At 42.8% G+C, this 19,215-nt stretch overlaps 1 protein-coding gene across 2 annotated transcripts; it reads right to left on the bottom strand.

Annotated features, from left to right (window-relative positions):
- Positions 1–1,351: 1,351 nt before the first annotated feature.
- rnf217 (ring finger protein 217) lies at positions 1,352–17,122 on the bottom strand. 2 transcript variants are annotated; one of them, XM_085431572.1, is made up of 7 exons: positions 15,859–17,122; positions 10,824–11,045; positions 9,648–9,812; positions 8,755–8,852; positions 8,562–8,668; positions 6,227–6,298; positions 1,352–4,753 (listed from the first exon to the last, which is right to left on the bottom strand). In XM_085431572.1, exons 1-7 carry the CDS (start codon positions 16,825–16,827, stop codon positions 4,671–4,673), a joined length of 1,716 nt encoding a protein of 571 aa, XP_085287698.1. In that variant the 5' UTR covers positions 16,828–17,122; the 3' UTR covers positions 1,352–4,670. The 2 variants fall into 2 exon arrangements, with proteins under 2 accessions (XP_085287698.1, XP_085287699.1); XM_085431573.1 differs by having other exon boundaries at positions 8,562–8,665; positions 15,859–17,120.
- Positions 17,123–19,215: the final 2,093 nt, after the last annotated feature.

Raw genomic sequence — 19,215 nt, 5'->3', positions numbered from 1 at the left:
ACATATAAAGTAGTGCATGTACTACACCTCTGCACTGTCTGTGCACTTATTATTTCACTCATGTCTAATTGTACATTTTTTAATCGATTTCATTTTGTGCTGTAATTTAATTATATTTATTCATGTAATTTTTTCTAATGTATTTTTATTCCCGTGTTTAACACTTTGGTCAGTGGTTTCTGTTTTTAAAGTACTTAAGTAAAGTAAATAAGGTTGGCTTTGCTCTTATTGGTGTGTTTGTACCACTCCTGACACGACTACTCACACTTCAGTTGAACACTAAATAAGCCACTTACACTTAATGTTATTACTTGTTTTTAAGCCATTAATGAATCTGCCATTTTTTTTTCAGAATTCATTACACCGCTGTTTTAGTGTCTACTTGTTCATAGGAAATAATGAGGTTTTGGCCTTAGACTGCCCATGGTTATGTTGGCTTCACCTCCTCTGGTGCACTTATGACCCCTGCTGACATAAAACTGCAGTCACAGCCGTGCTTACACGAATACACAGACTGTAGCCACTTAAACACCCTGTCAAACAGACCTCAGAAAGAGCTGCATAATTGAGAGAGGCCTCCACTTTATCTACGAACAAAGAAGCAGAGTGTTTCGGTGATGCGTTAATATAAAAAAGAATCAGGCAAACCGGGGCATTTTGGCATTTGACTTACTTTACTTTATTCTCCGTTAATAAAGCAAATGTTCAGGAGAAAACAGTGTTTGTGCCTGGCTAAGTGAGCAACAATAACAAATATTACTAGCAGATGTTTCAGCAGGTGGAAGAAGGTTTTCCTGGTGAAAACAAGGAACATACTCATCAAGCGTCTCTAACATTTCCTTGAATAGGAATACCCGTGGATAACTGTGTGGCGTGTACACATAAACCTGCTGCTGTTGTCGTTCCAACAACTTTGCATGTCTAGATAGGGAAAACCCAACCCAATGTTACTGATAGTACACCACCATATTGCAACATCACTTGTCCTGAGTCAAACTTATGCTGAAATGACACTGAAATCGTTTTTTTTTTTTGGCGTGATTAACTCTTTCATCGAGACAGGGTTAGTCCCGTGTTGGCCTTAAATTATATTCATCTGATGAGTGCAATAGCCTCCTCGAATTAATCCAAAGAGCGAGTCGGAAACATGGTGACAGAGTAACTTGTGCAAAAAGGTACAAAGAGTATTTGGGATGTAGCGAAACCCACTGCATTGTGGCACTTATAAAATTTCAGAAGTTTAGTTTAATCTGAAGCTATAAAACATATTTTTAGCAGGAAAACACTGAGTCATCTGCATATCTTCTGTGTGGTATGGGTAAGACATCCATAAATATATATTCCTTCAACAGTAGTTTCAGACAAATTTATTTTACATCAAGAAGCCTGTTGTACTGCTCTATTAACTGTTCTAATAAATAACACATACAACAGCAGGCTGATAAGACTGCACCCTTGTCTGTAATATTTGCAGGACCCTGAATAAAAAGTTGGTAATCTGATCTATTGTTGATGTGAAGGCACCATTGCATATTTATGCCAATAAAACCGGGAATGTCATATAAACAAAACAAAGACCATGGGTGTCAACCAGCCAATGCTTCCCAGCAAGGGGAAAAAAATCATGACCTGAAACAACTCTAATGTCACTAAATGAATATACAGAGCAGCTTCTGGTTACAGCTTTAACCAAAGAGCTCCTGGCTATAGTAACACAACAACAGTAACAACAAAGATGGGATTTCTGCATGGCATTAGCACTGGGCAGAGTTATGCAACACAGATGTGTATAAAAGGGTAAAAACCTGATGTGACATGGAAAAGAACCATCCCATAAGACCTCAATTATCTGTATTTACAAAAAAACCCCAAAAACAAAAGGCAAATTTGCCATCTTTTTTTTTCTACGAGCTAACCATTAAAGAAAAATTTAAATTTAGGAAAATGCTAAAGGACAATAGTCTAAAGGACATATTCTCTGTCAACCATTTAATAACTTTAAAAAAAAAACAAAAAAAAACAAGCAGCAATTCAATACACCAGTGTAGCTGAAACGTGCCTGCATGAAATGCATGTGAGTAAATGTTAAAAGCATTCAGTTTGGCCCATTCATTGCACATCCGCCTCCATGCTGCTGATTTACTAATACATATTGTAATGTACAGGTTTAACCCGTGACCAGAGTGCAGACCGGACAGTGGCGGCTGCACCCAGACAGTTTGATCTTCTTTTGACACTACAGTGGTTTTACTTCCTGGAATTTAAACCAGGGTTTCTAATCCCTGAAGCTCCAGGCATCAGGAAGAGCTGCGACTCTAGAGTGCAGTTGAGGATATCTGTGGCACAGCTCAGGTAAGATGGGAGTCTCTGGGTTACAGTGAAGAGAAAAGCAAACTTCCTGAGAACAGATTCAAACCCAGAATCGTGACCCTGTTGTGGTTGTTCAGATCGGGTGTGTAACAATCTGTGTATGTATATTGCGCCTACAGCTGACACGTTGTATGTGTTAACTCCCAGATGTAGAAAAGAGATCAGGTCATGGGATAAATCCCAGTTAATGGCATTGCACTGCAAATCATCCAATCATCTGCTTCAGTGATGAAACGTGCTGTAATATTCGCTCCGACAGCAACTGCTACGGATGCACAGACACAAACTTTCCACCTGTACTGTAATCACCCGCCTCTCCACATCCACTCACAGCTGAGGTCAGAGTCCAGTCACACCTCACGGGGCAGCGGCACGGACAAAAGATGTTAAAGGACAATCACGAGGCATCAAAGGTATATATAAAAAAAAATGAAATAAAGCAAAAAACAAAAAGAGTGACAGGATAAGTGGAGAGAGCAGCTGGCTGACTGCTGCCAGGTGGCGACCTTTAAAGCTCTTAAAAATCTGTCGTTTCCTGGCAGCGCTCGCTGTGCGCACTCTCTCTCGTGCCAGTGCGAATGAATTCAGAGGTTTGCATCAAAACTGCTTTGTCACTATCCAAACTGTCAAGCAGGCAGACAGCTTCAAACAAACAAACAAACAAACAAAAAAAACCAAACACAAAACTGATCCACATACAGCTGACATCCAAATAAACTGGATGACCTTAAGAACAATAACACCCTGTTTAGCTCTTTGGTAAACCGCGGGCCTAACTCTACATTCTATTCTCTGTCTTTTCAGTCAGTTTCTGGTCTTCTGAGCACTTTCCAACTATCTACCGTACTTCTACAGCTTGTTTTGATCCCCATTTCTTGTGCACACTCCATTACACCTCATCGACACCCCTGCAAAAGTTCACGTCTAAAAGAACAATAAAAACAAAACAAATAACAAAGGGAAACGGTAAACCGTCTATCCCGCCATATTCAGCGCTTTGTTTTGGCACAGCAGCTCCTTTTTTTTTGATGATGCAGATACTGGCATACAGCATGTAGGCTCACTGGAAACAACATGCCATGCAGAGAGGGAGAGTGTAAACCAGCATCAGCTCAGACAGACAGACAGAGAGGTGGGACAAAAAGACAGCAAGAGAGACGGGGACAGACAGGATGAAGGTTTGATGGAAAACCATAACAGAAAACAACAGAGGCTTGTTAGAACTCCAAAGGGCCTTCCAAAGTTTCACTTTCGTGTGTGTTAGTGTGTGTGCGGTCTTTAACACCAGACGTCACTCTTAAGGTTGGGTACACACCCAATCTTCAAACCTTCTAGCGAGAATTTGAGAGGCAGTCGCTGTTACCCAGAATAGTCAAGTATCATCCTTCCTTTGACATTATTGTCCACGCTGTCGGTTTGCCAGATACTCAAACTGCGATGGAAATTTTTCCAAATATCTGACCTACGCTGGGAAAAATTGAGGTCCAGCTTGCGTTGCATCGGTGAGAACTTGATATCAGTGCTTGTTTCAAATTCATTTCCATTTCTCACCCTTTTTTCCTGCAGCCAACAGCGGCAAAAACAACCTTTGCAAATGAATAAAAACGTATTTCCTTCTTTTTCATCCGCGAGGCTCTGCTATCACCGTGCAGCCGGCATTTCTGGCACCTTCATAATTACCGGTATCCGACACAATCAAAGCCTCGTGTCCACAGTATTCCTACATCTCAGCGTCAAACTAACCGCAGGTAGGAAAGCAAGGGCGCAAACCAAACTGCAGCTGTTTAAGCTGCGATTTATGGTTGTTCTCCTTTAAAATAATGAAATAAAAAGTGTGACATTCGTGGAAAATGTGCACTGATTTAAACTTCCTGCAGTGTATCCAAGAAAGTCCTCAGAAGTTCCTGCATTTAACATCCTCTATGTGACGAGCACTGTGCAAGACAGCAGCTGATCGGGGGGGGGGGTGCTTTTTTTTTTTTTTTTTAACTTTTTTTTTTTTTAATTACTCTTCTGCGTAAATATCCAGCATTCATTTTGCAGTAGTCCCACTTGAGAGCAATAATCCAGATGTAAAGATGTGCATTCATGTAGTCCTCACGTTATAGATTTAGGTACATCATTCCACCTGAGGTCCTTCCTAACTGCCAGTGTTTAGTTTGTGTTGCTCATCTCAAGAGTTTTGTGATGACTCAGGCTGGGAGGTCTGTCCCTGAGGAGGTGCGGGTGTTGTCTTTCCAAACCGTGTGTGTGTGTGTGTGTGTGTGTGTGTGAGGTCTGCGTGGAAAGAAGGACGAGCTTCAGATCCATCGTCCGGAGCCTCTGGTGCGCTGCTGCTTCTTCCTCTTCTTGCACACGTAATAAATCGGGAAAACAACCAACCCTACAAACAGAGAAGGCAGAAAGTGCAAGAGAGGTCAAACCGCTGTCTTATCTACAAGCATTAAATATTCTCTGTTGTGCAGCGCTGCAAACAAATGTGGAGCTGAAAGGCATCGGAGAGAGACGGCAGCACAACACTGATTCTATTAATGATGAACCCGCCAGCATGACTATCAGTCTGCAGAGGACCATCAGTCGGACTTACAGACGCAGGAAACAGATTAACAATAATTACACTAATAACTACAGGTCAGCTGAGGCATGAGCAGTTCACAGTGCAGTCTGATTAGTCTGTAGCTGGATGTTCCTACAAATGTACAGCACTGTGCAAGTCTTGAGCCCCTGACCTTCCTCATTTCTTTATATTTTGCAGGGAAAACTGGAGCAATGAATTAAAACCTGCAAACATACACGAAGCTTAAAGGGCTTTAAAGTCAATATTTGGCATGACCACCTTTGTTCTTCAACACAGACTGAACTCTCTTAGGCAGCTTTCTTTAAGTAGTCTTTAGGAATAGTTCTTCTAGAAGGACATTTAAAGCTCTTATGCTGATGTTGGCTGACGTTTGTTCCATGACTGATAGTGTTCCACTGTGTGCTTTTTATTTAAATCAGGATATGTTTTTACTGCATTGGCAGTGTGTTTGGGATCATTTTCATGCTGCAAAATGAAGATGAGGCTTCAGTGAAAAAAAATTCTGAAGGGGAGCTGCATCTCTCGGGTCCCTCTTGTCAGGTCTGTGTTGAATTTCTAGCTATTTCTTAAGTTACTGTTCATCCGCTGTAAATCTCGTCTCCCTCAAATCTTTAGGGGCACAACTTCCAGCTAAAATCTCTTTGGGAATCACTTTGCTGGTGCAAAAATATTATTTCATACCTGTGAAACTGCCTTATCTTTCTTATCTATAAAAAATAGGAACAAATGATATGTTTTTGCTATAACAAAGTGCAAATTTTAAAGATAAAACTGAAATTGGTCCATTGCTAGGTTGTCTCTTCTGTGTAGACACTGAACTCTAGTTCATCATTTGTGTTAGCTATATTTTTAAGCTTCAGGTCAGGTACAGGGACTGGACTGAAAAAGAGTGAAGAAGCAGCCCAATGTCCTATGACAACCTTCAGAAAGCCCAGAGAACTGATGCTCAAAACCACCATAAAAAGTTACTAGAAAGCTTTGTTCATTGGAAGCCAAATACAAAGAAATTAGGGGTGACTAAACACTTGCACAGTCCTGTCCTTCCAGGAAGCAATAGTTACTCCATTATAGTGTTTCTCTGGATCAACAGCTTTGTCCTTTTTGAACAGAAAAAGTGAACTTTTACAGAAAATAAAAAGATGCCCATGACCGAAAACAGATGATAAGAGAGCTCCTTAGCAGCCTGGAGGAAAACAACAAGGCGAACCATCTCGCTGATAAGTGTTAAATGCTCTCACCGAAGCAGATTAGAGCTCACGTGTGTTTGTAATATGTTACCTATCACCAGTGCGAGAGCTCCGAGCACCACGACCAGCAGAATGACCACAGGAGCTATCAGCACCTTAGAGGCTGCAGAGAGACACAGGCAGAGGAAAAGATGATTGTCATTTTTTTTTCTCTTCATAAATTGCGACATTTGGTCATCGGTGAATAGCTGCGGGATGGAAGTTACTGTAACTACAAATTACTTCATCCGCAGTGTAATGTTCTTTATTAAATGCTACATCTTTGCCGCTAGCAGTGCATGGCACGAGAGCAGTTATGAGCGCTGTAATGGGCCAGTGGCTCATGTTAAGCGACAAATTAGCTCCCGGTTCACGGGCACCCTGCTGACATAACGAGCTGAAGCTGTCGCTGAGAGCAGAGTGAAAGAGAGCTATCAGAGGGGATTGCATGTATTTGATAACCGTGAATGGATAATAAGAATGAACATCTGATATGTGATTCTAATCATGCTTCATCAGGAATCTCACGAATGAAGTACAGAGGTAGATGTGGATATGTTCACTTCTGTTGTTATTGGGTGGTGAATTCACATCAATCACTTAGAAACCAGAGAATCTGGTTTCTAAGTGCAGGAGCCCCAGGAAAGGCTTTTTCATTAAAGTGATGCAAGCAGTGGAGCTTTAGGGATGGCAAGTCTGCTTAATTCCGGCTGTTCCGCCACTCTGATCCAAACTGTAATAGCTTCAAACTGTTAAAAGTACAAATACCTCTATTCTTCTCTGTGTTTAATACTTCTTAGCAATCGCGCTAAAACACTAAGACAGGATGCTGAACGTGGTAAGGAGTATCCCTACTAATTCTTCCTGCTTCAGTGCAGCCCATAGACTGTTATAAAGCCTCAGTCTGAGCGTCTTCGCTGTGGTTTCAAGGCGCCGATCTGACTGTGAAGCTGACTTGTGATCAACAAGTCCTTAGCACATGAGGATAGCCTGGATCATCCTCCTTTCTGACTCTCAGAATGACCATAATTTACAAAATGGACTGCGTGTTTTGTTCAGTATGACCTGAAAGTAACAACTTAGACCATAAATAAAGGTGATGATGATGATGATGATGATGATAAAGTCAACAGGAGCGTGATGACTGAGGTCACAGAGAAACAGCAGGCGAGGGCTGTTTGTCCACACACTTCTTTACAGCCAAAGATCTTTGTGCAGCCACAGGAGTCGGCCCCTGCTGGCCATTAAAAAGACTGCAACTCAAAGGCACCTAACGCTAACCCTGATTGAATTTACAGGCTCAATCACTCATTTCAGGTCACACCAAAATAAAAATTAAGCGTATTTTGTAAATCTCGGTCATACTGTGTTTCAAAATGGAGACTTATCCGTGGAGGAAAACACACCTTCATTTTCTAACAAGAGGCCAAAAACAACTCCAGATTGGTTCAAACAACTATACTTTCAGTACAAGCATTTGTGCCACTTTGAAGACCCAAACTGTCACCCTCAGATGAGAGGGGATTGGTTAGGATGTTCAGGAACCATCAAGGCTCAACCCTGCCGTAAACAGGTAACTGTCCACAGTGAAGTTTTACATCACCAGGAACTGAGAGGATGCTTTCCAAAAGTTAAAAAATCAACACTTTCAAACTCGACTGAAATTTACAGCTACAAGGACAAGTGCCTTCTGGAGAAAAGTTTCATGATCAGACAAAACAAAGAGTGAGTTATTTTGCCTCAATTACAGGAGGTCTGATAGCAGGAGTAAAGCACGGTGGTAGTAGCAGCTGCACTGGCACTCCATACACTGCACAAAGCGCATGGGATAATAAAGAAGGAGGACTACCTCCAAATACTTCGACAGCTTGACATTTGAAACTTGGACACAACAGCTAAATGAAACCTTGTGCTGTACATATGAGGGAAAAGAAATCATTTCCAATAATATTCTTGAAACTTTCAGGGAATGTACTGGTTCTCTGTAATTTCAAAAGCACTGTCCAACTGTCCAAAGCATCAACACATTACTTGAAAGTAGAAAATTGGGGTACGGTGCAGTCAAGCACACATACGGTACTTCCCCTGAGTTTTCTGGATGTAAGGTGTCTGTTACTCGTCTTGCACACACTTGTGTAACGAGCAGAGGACATTGTCCTAGTCTGACACTACTGTTGTGTGACAAAGCCAGTGACCAGAGTTCACTCTCATCACAGCTTGAGCAAACAGCTCTGTTGTTTAAATCTGTGGCAGAACACACGGTAACTGCCATAACGGGCCACTCCTAGTTGTAGACATGCAGCTGTGTTAGCATAAAGCTCACTATAGCTGAAAAGAGCAAACATGCTATGAAAACATCTCTTTATCAATTACACGCAGCAACTTACCACAGACAGAGCCTCTAATTAGCCGTCTCAGATGAGGTTTATCGGGGAGATAGCGATACTTGCAGCCAAACACACTGAGGTTGGATGTGTGGTCCCCAAAAAATCTGCTGGCAAAATGAAGCGAAAGATGAAATCGGAGAGAAGAGATGGGCGGACAAAGCAGCCAGAATGAAGAAAGTGGAGCACAACACACCTCAGGTGTCTGTAGCGCTCTCCGCAGCGGTAACAGAAGTTGGTGTTGCACTGCACACAGGTCATGTGATCGCATCCCTCCGTACGCTGAATATGAATCTACAGACGAAGATTAAAACAAAGAGAGGTGATGTAACATTAACTGAATCTCAATAGTGCAGCTTATCCACTATCGCTTTAGTGCAATACCTGAAGTCTCGTTCGGTTTCGAGCTGTACACTATAAGCATCTAACAGCATCCGCAGTAGTACAGTACATCAGCAGTACGCATCAGGGAGCAGACTTTCTATAACCTCAGCAATAACTAGCTTTGAGCAGCTTCTTTTACTTGACACCAATCTGCTGTCTTCATCAAACATGAGCTCCTCTTCCTGCTTCCAGAGCCATGGAGCACCAGTGTGACAAACACAGATGGAAAGTGTTTACTGCTGTGAGCAAACAGTTCCCATATACCGGTAATTAGCTTAATTTATGTCTTCCTTTAGTCATCTGACAGTCAAATTAGATATTGCGTAGACCAACTTGGTCGTAATGAGACTGCACGATAAGACCAGGCTGGTATTATGGCTAGCAGGGAGATGCCAGTGAGTCTACCAGATATGGTTTTGTGCAGCACACATGGCCATCATTTTTCAGCGTGGACTGCCGCTGCCACACGTGCTTTTTTTTTTTTTACATCTGTGCATCCATCCTGTTCTCTACAGCGCTCCATCCATCATCTACAGCTGCTTCAATGCTTCTTAACCTTCATTGATTCATTCATCTACACCGATAACACCCTCCATCAGTCAAATCCCTTTCTGTTTACAGACACTGTGGCTGCTTTCAGGAGTCCTCTTCCCAAAATGTTGGAAACTAAAAGCTTGTGGCGTGTGTCGTTCATCAGTGTCTCACCTTGCACTTGGGGCATTTCTGGGCGTTTCTCTGTCCGTGCTCAATGACGCTCGCCCAGGTACGTAGCAGCTTGTCTCCTTTCCTGTAGTCGCGGCATTTGAGCCCGTCGTGCCAAGGTGCGTGGCATTTAAAGCACCACACAAACTGGCAATTGCTACACTGGATCTGCAGAGGAGACAGAAGACAGACATGTTTACCCACAAATAACCAACATGCTTAGCCTTAAAAATGGACAACTGCAGTTTGACCAATCACATTGAATGTGGTACTTTTGAGCAGAGGTGCAGATTTAGTACAGGCTATTAATCCTTAAACCAAAATGCATTATTTTAGTAGCCAGTTATTTATATTCATATATACACATGACCCTTAATGAAATCCCAGGTTTATCTATTTTCCAACCGATCTGATCTTTTAGTTCCTGTCTCCTAAAGCATGGAACTCCAGAAAGCCCCTTTTGATTGGTTCCCCCTCGCCTGGCTTCAGCAAACAGAACCTGCTGCTTTTAAGCGCCGCCTTCTCACCGAGGGCTCACCCAAACCCACACCTCCAGCTGTGTAATAGATGACTACAAGAGGAAAATATATGTCGAGCTGATGTCAGATAGGCACAGGCTGGAAACCAAGGCTTAGGTCTTACTTCCCACTGATTACCTTATTATTTTAAAACTCTGCCCAATTTCATAAGAGCATTTGACATTATAATACACAAATAAACACACATCACACAAAAGTATTATTTAAGACCTTTAGGTTTTTGAATTTGCCTGTTTTTTTCCCCAGGATTGTGAGGCATTTTATTCCTAAATATAAGAGTTTGCCAGTAGGGAGATGACAGGGAATGGGGGAAGAGAGATGGGAAACGATAAGCAGCAAATATCTCTGTGCAGATGTGAACTATGGATGTGGTTTCGGTTGAACAAATAAAATCATACATCAATAGGGGACCCTGGTCTTTGTTGCTCTTGACGTGAATAAAGGCTTGGGATCTGATTTGATCCACTCGCAGTTAACCAAAGCAATTACTTTTACCCCAGCTCTGCTTTTGTTGCCTAGTGCACACACCAGCGGCACGAGGCACTTCTTTTTAATCACACAGCTCACTGCGACTCGCTGCGAGCATCCCTTTTTACTGTACAACATTACGGCAACTGTCAACGCCGGCACGTCAACTTACTTTATACTTGTGCTCAGAGCGGTTGGGGGTGTGCGTCTTGAGAGAAGTGAACTGACTGCACTGGGGGCAGGGCTTTGTGCTCGAATCCAGCTGACTCAGCTCCAAGAAGTAACGATATTTTGCCACCTCCTCTTTGGTCAAATGGGAAATCACCAGTCCTTCCTCCAGGTTGCCACTACACTCCGTGATCGGACAGCTGATAAGAGCTTTCCCCACTCGCACCTGGGGAAAGAACACAGACAGATGACATGGCATCGTGGAAAAAGCTGCTTTTAATGCACGCAGAGGCTCAGAGGAGGGTGTTCTACTTTTAAATGTTACTGATAAACCTGTCAAAGGCTCCACAAAGAAATCGGTAAGCTTCATAAAACGTGTGTCACCACTCGGCGGTTTGTTATGGTGTGTTTCTCTGGCCCAAATCTACATGCTGAATATATTTACACCACTGATGAGAGATGGTAAATAATTCACCAAAGACCAGAAGGACTGAGGGGCAGAGGGAGGTCGTGCAGCCGCTGGAGGTTAATCTACGACAAAGGGTGTGCACGTGGGCACATTAGTGCAGCGTGAGTGCCTGGAACTTAACTGAACCACAGTCTGGTGATCCAGTAAAACACTAACTAACCATAAGGTCACGCACTCTGGAAGAAGTGCACTCTTTTATTTAGACTTCTCTTGAAGGTGTGTGAGGCTAAGGTAAACAAACCTGCTCACCAAAAGGTGAGCCGGATATTTTGACTGTCTGACTAAGCGATTTCAGGAGGCTGACATGTAATCCTGGAAATTTCACAATCTGTTATTATCATGAGTCATTAATTTAGCCTTTACAGTGCTACGTGCAAATGTCCGGCAAACACAAACTCATGTCATCTAACCCTGCCTATAATGCAGTATGTGATGCAGTAAATGTCACGGGCAGGATTAGAGACAACTCAAATCCCACTGGAAATATTGCCTCCTATTCTTTTACCATCTTTCGTTTCAAACTTTTTTCAATGTGCTTCCTCCCAGCTAGGGCTGATCTTCTCTCGTTCCATTCATCTTTCATTTCCTCATTTTTCGCTCTCTCTGTCTCCTCAACACATTAAATCCATCAAACCCTGCGAGACCTGTTATACTGACACATGATCAGGTCTTTTCTCCCTTTGTGTGTGTGTGTGAGAAATGGCAGGCCGAAAACAAAGCACAATAGCATCAACTTCTGATGGTGTCACACCCATATCACCCACCCCTCAAAAACCCAATATTGCATATAAAGTTAGCATATATCATCCAAAGCTATATTGATATTGTTGCCACAACAGCAGCGCAGGGATGACCAGCACAGACTGGTTTGACTGGTTATTTCTCACCTCCACGTGTCACAGAGTGTGGTCTGCTGAAAATACAGGTGACTTTGTTCTGTGGTTTTAATGTCTTGAGTGAAAACATAATCAAATATAACCAGAAACCTGATTTTACCACATAAGCAGTGAACCGTTCACCTACCTGAGCCAGTCCGAGCACGTAAACTGCCACGTGCTGCACGTATTTGAAAACTAGCTGACTGAGGCTGGGTTGTAAACTAACAGCATTGGGTTACATCCAGCTTTGAATAACAGATTCGTAAGAGCAGCAGATGATGTCAGCATGACGTGGACCAAAATGAGATCATGCTGCCTTAAAGTAAAACAACTGGTAGTAAGTGTTTAGGAATGTAGGAGGCTTTAAAAGGGACCTGTGTTTGGCAATCTGTGATTCAGTATTTGTATTCTGTACTCTACTGGGGTAGCTTTGCACGATTCACAGCCCTGTCCCCCTTCCCTCATACCCAACCAGTCAAGGCAGATGGCTGCTCCGTCCTTAGCCTAATTCTGCCAGAGGTTTCTTCCTGTTAAAAGGGAGTTTTTCCATCCCACTGTCACCAAGTGCTTGCTCAAAGGGGGCTATTTGCTTGTTGGGGTACTCTCTGTATTATTGTCAGGTCTCTACCTTACAATATAAACTCCCTTGACGTGGCTGTTGTTGTGAATTGGTGCTATAGAAATAAAGCTGAATCGAATTCACAGTAAAACAATTTGTCTCACAGGTTCAGCCAGCTTATCAACTGTATGAAAAAACTGTTTTAGCGCTCTCTTCCTGTTCCCTTTAAGCCGACTTTCAGCTGAGTGCCTGCCTCTGCTGAACTGAACATTTGAAGAGCAGATGGGTGGATGTGTCCCTGAGATGATTGATTAGGGATTTCCACTTTTGCTGACATCATACAGAGCACAGAGTACAAAATAATGTCTAGAACTTACTATTATGGGCAATGTGAAGCCTGAGGTTTTGGCTCATAGGGTTTTCCCATAGTTAATCTGACCTCATGAAACCTCTCGTCACTATTTGTTTAATAACACTAAGCTAAAATTGAGAAGCAGTGTATGAAAAACTAAATAAGACCCATACTGCTTCTGTCATATGTCTAAGCGGGTAAGTAGCAGCCAGGTGCTGGTAATCAAATGAACCCCATTAATGGATCTTTAGGAAGTGCGAGCACCTCTATGAAAGCAGAGGTTCTGGCAGTTTGCTGGTCTGAAGCATTCAGCTGTGTCTTAACATGCATCAGTAATGATCTCAGAGGAGCGACTACTGCTGCCCGTTAGCCTGGAAAAGGTTATAAGGCCATTTCCAAACAATCTGGAACCCATCATCCCACACTGAGAAAGACTAAACATGTAAAATGTTGAAGAGATTTTTCCCAGGAGTGGATGATGCAGCGCATTCACCTCAACGTTTGACCCCCCAAAACAAAAACTAAAAAACAAGTTCAACTTCTCAGACTCTAAAGTGCCACATTTTTCAAAAACCCAACACAGCCTATCAGCACCTCATAACAACTGATGATGGAGGGGTGATGATTTGAGTCAACCATGAACTCCTCTGTACACCAAAGTATTCTAGAGTGAAATGTGAGAACATCAGTGCAACAGCTGAAGCTTGGCTCAAACTGGATCACCAACAAGACAATGATCTCAAGCAGAGCAGCAAATCTACAGCATGATGACCGAAAAAGAAAAGAATCAATGTGTTGCAATGGCCCAGCCAAAGTCCAGACCTCGACCTGATTGAAATGACCATTGTAAAGACCAACGGGCTGAAAGTTCCTCCACAATCATGTGAGACAAACAGAAAACAAACACTTCAACTTACTGCCGCTAAAGGTGACTCCACTGAATCACGTAGGATACTCAGCTTTTCACACTCTGCTTCTGCATTTTGGCTTAATTTTTGTTATATAAATGACGACACAGTGTAATATATCGTGTGCTGGTGTTCATTTAAGAACATGCTAATGTCCTGATACATATAACCTTGGAAATGAAAGCGATTACACTGCCTAGATTTCATTAGGTCTTTATTTAGCACAACAGGAAAGTTGCAGGTTTAATCCCTGTTATAACAACTGTCATAACAACACGGCTGGCAGCGGTTCAGTGCAACATCCATCCATCCTGCAAAGCCTGACCAAGATCCCAGGAGCAAAAACAAAAACACAGAAAAACAAAACAAAAAAACCACCAATTCCCAAGTGTCTGTGACCACATCCATCTGACATACCGCTTCTACTGAGGGTAAGCGCCAAGCATGTGTGCTAAAAATTCCACCTCCACAGGATAATGTACATGACCCTTTAAAAAAATAAATAAATAAATAATTCACAGTGTGCTCATCAGAGAGCCGGCTTGGTTCTGTATTTGCATGAATGTTCATGCCCTGTTATCAAAGCAAGGCAACTGCAGATAAAAATGAGCCTCAATGACTGATAAAAAGTGTGTTATCTACACAGATTAAAGCCAATCTTGGCAACAGTAGCAAGGAGATGATAGTGCAGCTCCTCCCTGGGCTGCAAAAGCAACAGGGATTATGACTGAAAGATTGCTGACCAGAACAGTCTGATGAAGAAGCCACAAAAAGGCAGAAAATCCATCCTGAAACACTTTACCTCTGGTAGAAAGCATCGCGGGCTGGCAAATTGTAATTTTACTGTCAGTGCAGTGAACATGTACAATAAACGGTTATTTAATTTATCTGTTCAGTGGACTAGTCAGTGTTTCGGGGTCTGTGTTAGCAGTGGAGCTATTAAAGCAGAAAATAACTGCTAATACGCACAATTTTATATTTGCTTATTTATCACAGGTCACACAGTCATGGCAGCGCTGACCACTGTTACTGAACACTGCAGAGCTTCCTTACATCGTGCAGGCCTGGTAGGAAGCAGCAATGTGCCTTGTGCTGCAGTCTGATAGCTGTTTATACTGGAGAGTAATCAATCTATCAATTATTAATTCTCTTAATGGATCAGCATAAAGCAACAGAGACTCCACACTGATATTTATTATAGTGGAAGAACTCATTCGTCAACTATGACGTTGTTGCTTCTGTGTTGACTGCTGCAGCTGTTTTTATCCATCTTATTCCTCCAGATACCAAAAGGCATTCTGGGAATGTAGGAATCAACCCAGAAGGGGATGATCCCACACTTTGTGCCCCTTTGGGATGCAACTGGACATACTAATGCACATAAGAATAAAGGTCTTCTATCTGAAGGTGGGATCCTTCTTAAAGAGCCTGAGAGAAAGACGCTGAATAAGCCAAAGAGCTCTCACAAAGTCCTCTATTGTGAAAACCACCGCTGCCAGGTCCCAATTTTGGTGTGGCATGCGTCTGTGACCCAGATTCACCGAAAAAGTACTCATCACAAGACAAGAAGACCTGTAGATTCTCGCACTCACTCGTTAATTAACCCTTAACGTGGATCTTTTTGGACGCATGCGAAACACGTGGGGTTGGGGGTCACCACCTGGTATGCTCGAAAGCCAAGCCCGTGCTTCTAAATGTGGATAAAATGCCAAATATAGCCCCAGAAAAGGGTGACGGAGAAGACTGCAAAGTTACTGCTGCTCAAGGACACCTCGGCCAGCTGCTGCTGACCGACCCAGCGAGGCCTGCTTCTGGGACAGGCCCCTTTTGTTTTCACTGAGATACCCCCCCACTGATCCCTAACCCAACCAACCTGGGAGCTGACGTAGAGTTTCAGACACTCGTCACACACGGCCTTCCTGCAGCAGGGCAGGGGTGCGATGGTTTTCTCTTCCATGCACACCCGGCAACTCTGCATCGCACCCTCGGCGCCGGCCTGCTCCGCGGACAGCCGGTGGGACAAGTCCCCGAAAGGATCCACCAGGTCGTCCACTGTGTACGGTTGCGGCTCGAGACTCGAACCCGCATCCTGCCCAGTCTCCAAGTCCCGTTCTGACGCGTCTGGTGCGACCGTGTCATCGGAGCGGTCCGTGATTTCGGCGTCTTGTCTATGGCTGTCGTTGGCAATGCAGTAAACGGTGCAGTAGACGTGCTCTTTGGCACTGACAGACCCCTCCGGAGTGGCCGTGCTGCCGCTGTTGTCACACGTATGATGGTGCTGACCTGTAACGGTTAACAATTCAACTGCCCGAACACCCAAACTCGGTAACTCGCTCGAGGTTGGTTCGTTTTCCACCTCGGCTTCGCCCGTTTCTACGTCCGACTTTGTAGACCCGCTACAATCAGGTACATAATCTTGAGTGTCGTTAACGTTTCCTTCGTGGTTTTCAAGCTCGGCTCCGTACTGCATCCGACTGCCTCTGTTAAGACGGAAAGAGGGAGATTTTGAATCCCCGAAATTCTTCCTCAGGATGTCGACAGCGCTCGCCCTCCTCCTCGCTCTCCCTCCGCCGTTGCAGTTGTTGTTGTTGTTGCCCTCCGCATCCTTCCCCCCCGGGTCCCTGTCGCTTTCGTCCAGCGATAGCCGAGAGTTTGACCTGGTGACACGTCGGCTCAAATCTCCGAGCGTCCGCTCAACTTTACCGTCCGTGAGGGAAGTTTGTGTCGGCAGGTTGCGGGACAATTTCACCCTCCCCTCCTCGATGCCGCTGATGAAACTCGGCATTTTACAGGCGTCAGCTATCGGGCCGTCATTTTCCATTCCCGATTTAGCTCTCCCCATTTAGAGAGCGGCTCTCTCCCATGCGTACCGCCGCCTGCTCGTCTGTCTGCCTCTCACCCAACTCCCACTACCAAAACAAAACAAAGCAGTCAGGTCGCTGCTTCCGGGTGTCGTCGTAAGCGTGAAGGAGAGCAGCGATAGGCCGATGGAAAGCCTAGTGGTGGAGATCGGAGAGAGCCTAACTCCCCTTTAATCTATGCCACCAAATAAAAACAGTGCTCCCGGTACTAAGTGTGAGGAAGAGGAGCCAGAAGGGCTGGCCCACTGGTTATTTTGTTTTTTGTTTTTTTGTCCTAGGCCTCTGTACATGGGTGTCAAACATAACGCCAGGATCGGCCCACTAAAGACTCTAATCTGGCCCACTGGATGGTTTAGAACAGCGGTCCCCAACCCCCGGGCCTCGGACCGGTACCGGTCCGTGAGTCGTTTGGTACCGGGCCGCGAGAGTTGAGGCTCGGGTGTGAAATGTATGGCTTTCAGGGGTTTTTTTTTTTTATCGGTTTTTAGCGTTTACTGTGTTTCCCACTGATAAAGACCTCCTCCATTAACATCCACGAAGTAAAAAGTAAGTAATAGATAAACATTTAAATGACAGAAAGTTCCTCTTTTTTCACTAGTTGAAATAAATTATTTTTACTGTAAAAAGAAAAGACAGAAAAAAATCAGTTTTTCTCCCAATCCAGCCTACTGTACAGTTTTAGCAAATGTGAAGGAGTGCACAGATTTTGAACTTTTAACTGTATTTCATAGGTTTTACAGCTTTTCCTGATAAAGACTCGCCCATTGACATTCATACTACACCAAAGTACTTAACTAACAGATAAACAATTTCAAGACAGTAAAGTTCATGTGTTTCCATTACTACAGCGAGTCTACAGTTTAACAGAAACTTTATCTTTTATCATTACAGGACAACCTGTGCAATGAACTGCCATAACCTTTTTTGTAATTTTACACATTTATCATTCAGTTTCACTTAAGATTAAAGCGGCCCTCTTATGCGGCACATAGTATAAAACAAGTGACATCCCTGCCCTCGTAGGTTCTTCAACCTGTCCTTGTAACGACTGCAGCTCTGCAGCTGGATCTTATAATGTGCAGTTAAAATAATTAAATGAAAAAAATCCATCACATTTCTTTGACATTTCAGCATTAAATTAATATAAAATTACAGCCTTCTTTTATAACTATTGTTTGTAAATCTAAAGAAAATGTTCAGTTTAATAAGTTTTGCTTGTAAAAAATCTGAGCTATGATCACATTTAGCAAATACAATATTAAAACATTAAAAATCGTGAGCATTTATTGTCTGAACAATTTTCCATTTTGTCCCATTACGACAGAGAATTGGACCATAATTTAATTTATTTTTTCCTGCCACATTTCAGCTTTTCATAAATGTTCATAAATGTAAAAAGCCATTAGTCTGTATTTTTACAATAACTACTGAACAATCCAAACCATTGAAGCATATAATCATCATTCTGGTAATGTAAAAATATTAACAGTCCTTCTGACCAAGGTTTGTGTATCTTAATTCATAATAATGTGTTTTTGTAATACAAAAAAATACAGATAATGTCTGTATTTTCTTACTGTACCCCCCCCCCCCAAGAGTCTAACAGGTCTTTGGGCAATTCATTTCTGGGAAATTTTATTGAAGGAGAACAAAAAACTTCAGATTGCTGTGTATCTGCTGTGGCAATGTCCTTGAGCAAGATACTGAATCTTTGTCAGCTTCGTTTACAAGAAACTGAATACATCACTTTGTACTGCTGTGCAAATCATTATAACAACTCAGAGAAGAAAGAATCGAGCAATAGCACTTGTTGTAGACCACTTACTCTTTGTTGCATCACACTCACAGTTCCCCTCTTTATAAAAATCCAGCTCTGGTTAAAATTCATCAGGAAAAGTGAAGAATGAAAGCAGTTTGAATGGACACATTTTTACTGCAGTAGAACTTTCAAATGAATCTAAGTAGGGTACCTGTAAAATGGGTTGTTAGCTTTGTTACAACTTCTCATTAATGCCACAGGGCTGGGGCCACACACTAATTAGTTTTCTTGTTCTGGTTGTGCCCAATTGGTTTTAATGGAGAATGCCAACAATGTTCAGAGAGGAAAAACAATCTTTACAAGTGCACGTTTATTACATAAGGCCTCAAACCCAATCAGGAAGGTGCTGTTTTACACAAAACAGGTCAAAAAGTAACTAGTGTGCAGGGTATACTTGCATTCTTCAGCATTTCTTCAGCCTTACAATTAACTGGCCTTGCTCACTCCGGGAATGTTTTCCCATATAAGTGGGTAGATGTGTCATTCCTTCCTTTAACATTGATATGTTGAAATGACTGTTGTAGTTTTTTGGAACAGGAACAACAGCTTC

This window comes from Copadichromis virginalis, linkage group LG15, assembly GCF_057382275.1.
Source record: "Copadichromis virginalis isolate Kocher_CV1m ecotype Utaka linkage group LG15, C_Virginalis_male_GT1.1, whole genome shotgun sequence".
In the NCBI taxonomy this organism is placed as follows: domain Eukaryota; kingdom Metazoa; phylum Chordata; class Actinopteri; order Cichliformes; family Cichlidae; genus Copadichromis; species Copadichromis virginalis.
This window is presented reverse-complemented; position numbering and strand designations above follow the sequence as displayed.

Excerpts from the sequence above, each read along its gene's own strand:
- rnf217 (XM_085431572.1), bottom strand. The coding sequence starts at position 16,827 with ATGGGGAGAGCTAAATCGGGAATGGAAAATGACGGCCCGATAGCTGAC. Across the intron at positions 11,046-15,858 it reads AACTCTACGTCAGCTCCCAG|GTGCGAGTGGGGAAAGCTCT; the intron begins GTTGGTTGGGTT and ends TTCTTTCCCCAG. Across the intron at positions 9,813-10,823 it reads GCTCTGAGCACAAGTATAAA|ATCCAGTGTAGCAATTGCCA; the intron begins GTAAGTTGACGT and ends TCTCCTCTGCAG.